Source organism: Trichechus manatus, unplaced genomic scaffold (assembly GCF_000243295.1).
Source record: "Trichechus manatus latirostris isolate Lorelei unplaced genomic scaffold, TriManLat1.0 scaffold00230, whole genome shotgun sequence".
Lineage (NCBI taxonomy): Eukaryota > Metazoa > Chordata > Mammalia > Sirenia > Trichechidae > Trichechus > Trichechus manatus.
Window position 1 is genome coordinate 2941289 of NW_004444166.1, and position 4456 is coordinate 2945744.

Below are 4456 nucleotides of genomic sequence, written 5' to 3' on the forward strand. Positions count from 1 at the left end.
ACCTCCTCACCTCCTCACATAGCCTGTACCTCCTCACCTCCTCACATAGCCTGGACCTCCGAAGAACAGAGTTCCCAGTCGCTTCTTGCTATTCTTTGCACAACCTCCACTAGCTTATGTGCAAGCCAAGGATCCGTGTGCCATCCTGAAGTGTGGCAGAGAATGCCTTTTGTTGTGTTCAAGTCTGCCTTCCAGCGCAGGCATTGAAGCATTGAGCCCATCCTTCTTTATTGACAGAAGTATTTTATTTTGCTAATTTACCCTTTATTTGCTGCCAAGACATCCCATGCAGTGTGCCACTCAGGGACTCCTTTATTACACCAGTGCTCAGTAATTTCTGTAGCATTCTTGACTTTTGTGAACGTGCTGCTTCTCTCTCTCTTTTCCCACAACACCTTGGATTTGTATAGAAATCTTAAGTTATACATAATGTGTGTTAAGCGCTTCACTAAGTACCAAACACCAGCAATTTCAAACTAGATAATATCCGAAGACCAAACAACTTGTTAGTTTTTGTTTTCAATCAGGTAGTAAACAAGATATAATATTATTAGGTATGAGTCTTACGATACAATGCGTTAAGTAGAATAAGAATCCCATTTTATTGAGATTTTTCTGCAACAAAAAATACATAATAAAGCTATTGCCTCTATGGCAAAAAAATAAAATAGCTCTCCAAACACAGAAACCACTTTATTTTTTAACGTTTGACATCTGTGCACTAGCCCGTGGATTATCTCTACTCTTCTATTAAAACCAATAATATGAGCAAATCTAGCATTTAAGAAGATTTTTATATTAAATGAAAGCTCACAGTGATGATGAAGTATTTTTCATGGAAACCTTGACCTTATTGGAATATTTATTGTTGCTATGCTAAACTATAATGTGTGAAGTATCCAAACCTTTCTCTGTATGCAGAACTAGTTCCTTATTATTTTGTTCAGAAATTGCTGAACTATCTGAAATCTTGAAAAATGTATGAGTGATAAATGTTTAGAAAGCTTCTGACAGTTTGCCATTCAAACACTATGTAATTTAATGCAAAATGACATAAGAAGTTATACCTCTTTACAAGATGACAGCTTGTAAATTCAAGAATTATATAACCTTTATCTTAATCCTTGAAAATCAGAGTATAAAAGGCATTGCTGGAAGTCTGTAATTCAAGCAGGGTGAGTATATACGTTTGTTACAAATATATGTACAGGGTAGATGTGGCTATCTACATTTCTTCATTCTTACTATAGCATACATTTATATCAGGTACTATTAACCAAAAACTATACAGTATTAACAAAGAATGTGATAATGTCCCAAAACTGTTGAATGTTGTATCTAAAAAAAATTCAATTCAAAACTGTTGAATGTTAAAAAAAAAAATCAATCAATTATATATAGTACTAGTGGACTTTAACTCAACTACCTGTCATGCAGCATTATGATAAGGCAGTCAGTAATTATTAAGACTCTAACTCTCCATTCGTAGTTTTTTATGTGTTTGTTTTGTATTTATTAACTTTTCTTTAAGTTACTATAATTTTTATCCACAACCGTGTTTTCTCAGATTTTAAACACTCAGAAAATAGAAGTATTCCTAACTTTCATTTATTTATTTGACAGATACTTATTGAGACTTACTAGGTACCAGGCACTATATAAGGTAAATAGACACAAAAGTAAACCAAACAGCCTTGGGAGAAAAATGTAACCCAGTCAGGGAAGGCTTCCCCAGAAAGCTGACACCTACCATCTGAACTATGAATAGGTATTCTCTAGTGGGTAGGGAACATTGCAGACTGAGGGACTATTTATCAAGAGATGTCGTGGTCTGGTCAGGTAACTCCAAATAGTTCAGTAATCTGGAGTATAGAATAAATGAATGAAATACATATATAGTAAGAACTTCCCTGCTATGTGCCAGCTACCCTTCAAATACATTGTCTAGAATCTTCACATCAATTAAATAAGGTAGGTTTAACAAGCCTTATTTTTTCCATAAACTTAATGTTTGAACAGTATTTCATAATTTGCCCAAGCTTAAATTCTAGACTAAGGATTGAACTAAAATTGAACTGCATCCAAAGCCTTGCTTTTTCCGCTATATCAGACTATTTAATGTTCTTACTACATATATTGAACATTTAATAGGGCTTTTTGACAGTGGTAGTTCCTACACTGCCTCTAAAGACACTGTATGTCTTTCCCCACTTCTCTGGTAAATTTCAACATGTACAGTGAGTAAAATAAAATCCAAAACATGTACAAAAAGCCTTTTCTCAAGATACGATAATATGACCATCACTGCATTTCTCTATGGGTATTTAGACTTCCTGGGGAGTTGGAATCCACTTGACAGACAGCAGTGGTTTTGGTTTGGTTTTGGGAGGGAATTAATACCTAAAGTATATTCTGTGGAACAGAAATGAATGTTTAATAAGTGTTAATGGTGAACATAATAGTAATATATTTCTCATAAATATTTTAAATAAATTAAGAAAATAATGAACACTATATAACATTACCAGGAGCCCTCGTGGTGCAATGGTTAAGCACTGGCTGCTAACCAAAGACTGGTGGTTTGAACCCACCAGCTGCTCTGTGGGAGAAAGATGTGGCAGTCTGCTTCCGTAAAGATATACAGCCTTGGAGACCCTATGGGGCGGTTCTACTCTGTGCTGCAGGGTCACTATGACTCAGAATGGACTTGACGGCAGTGAGTTTGGTTTTTGATATAAAATTACAAAATTATATTACATTTATAATTGCATTGTATAGTTTTCTCATATATTTCTTAAATATTTTAAGTAAAATTAGTAAACACATTTATAAAATTATAACTCAATTATTTATAAAATTATAATAAATTTATAAATTATAGATTTACAAAATTATTATATCCACATCAGAAACTCACATGAAATTGTGTGACACATATTAATGTTTTTTGAGCTGTACCATTACTGAATTGTATGCCGTAAATTCAAAGATTGCTTATTTAAATTCAGAGTATTCAAATTTTATTATATATACATCTGAAGCAAATTCTGATTATTTCATATACTAGCAAATTTATCTGTGAAACCAGTTTTTGTTTTTTACCTTAATCCAAATATAAATGCATCATGTCTCTTGAGAACCAATAGGTGTTGCAACAAAGTATTATAAATTTATAAGTATCCAGTCAAGTGGAGACCTGGTAGCTCCGTGGTTAAGAACTCGGCTGCTAACGAAAACGTCAGCAGTTCGACTCCACCAGCCACTCCTTGGAAACACTATGTGGCAGTTCTACTCTGTCTTATAGGGTTGCTATGAGATAGAATGAACGCAGTGGTTTTTGTTTTTTTGTTTTTTTAAGTCAAGTACATTTGGGAAATGCTGCTATAAGAGTGTTCTACTGCTTACTTGAATGATAATGAAGAGAGCAATTTGACAAAGTAGAGCAAGTATCATTCGTGTAAGTTTCCTGGTACCAATTAACTGAGTAACATGAAGTCATTATTAAAGGGCTGCCATATTGCACTGCACTGCTAGATAAATTGCATTTGTTGGAGGAACTGTTTGTTTTATAATTCTTACTGCCCAATTATCCTTGGTTTTTCGGAATGTGGAAATTATAACTTTACCTATGACTCTTGTTAGAAACGTAATTACCGTTTGCTATCATAGCTAGAAGCAGCAGACCTTTAAGCAACTTGTATTCTTTACCCCCAGCAATGCATCTGTTTGGCCTCAACTGGCAGTTACAGCAGACTGAAAATGACACATTTGAGAACGGAAAAGTGAATTCTGATACCATGCCAACAAACACGGTATCATTACCTTCTGGTGACAACGGTAAGAGAAAGAATTACATGCTCTGTGTCTTTCTTTTAACATCCCTTTTTCGTAAATTTATTTTACCCTTATTTGCATCCAGTTTTATATGGGAGAGGGAAAAGTTTTTAGAATTACAGATATCGTTTCATGAATGCTTTTTATTAATTTACTTGAAAAGTTGAAAATTCACATTTTATTATAGGAATAATATGATTTTCTACCTTCTGATTTGATGGCTAGGCTTCTCTGCCTTTCCCTCCTGCAAGTGTGTATTGACTTTTATTTTTAGTCCATAAATAGATTATAATTTGGCATATCATCTCTTATATTACCTTGGGTATATTATGTTTTCTTCATTCAACTAGTATGTGGAGTTGGAATACTATATTAACTTTGTTATAAAAGCCTTTAAATACAAAACATTTTAAAGGATTACAATTTATTGACCTTTTCTCTAGATGCCCTTTCTTTAAACCTTTAAGAGTTTGTACTTTGAGCTAACAGAGACTTTCAAATCAGTTAGCTCCGAATTATGAATTAAAAATGGAATTTAAGTGGCTAGAGAATGCTGCATTTTATTTTTCTAATATGAACACTCAGAAAATGTATATTTATATTACATATACCTACATATTAT

General features: G+C 33.5%; 1 protein-coding gene across 1 annotated transcript in view; it reads left to right on the plus strand.

The window, feature by feature from the left end:
- The window catches only part of TENM3 (teneurin transmembrane protein 3), a 660303-nt gene that overhangs the window by 471176 nt on the left and 184671 nt on the right, over nt 1-4456 (plus strand). The window contains exon 6 of the mRNA XM_004389020.2: nt 3715-3837. Within this exon, the coding sequence (XP_004389077.1) occupies nt 3715-3837 (123 nt within the window). The remainder of the gene's footprint in view (nt 1-3714; nt 3838-4456) is intronic.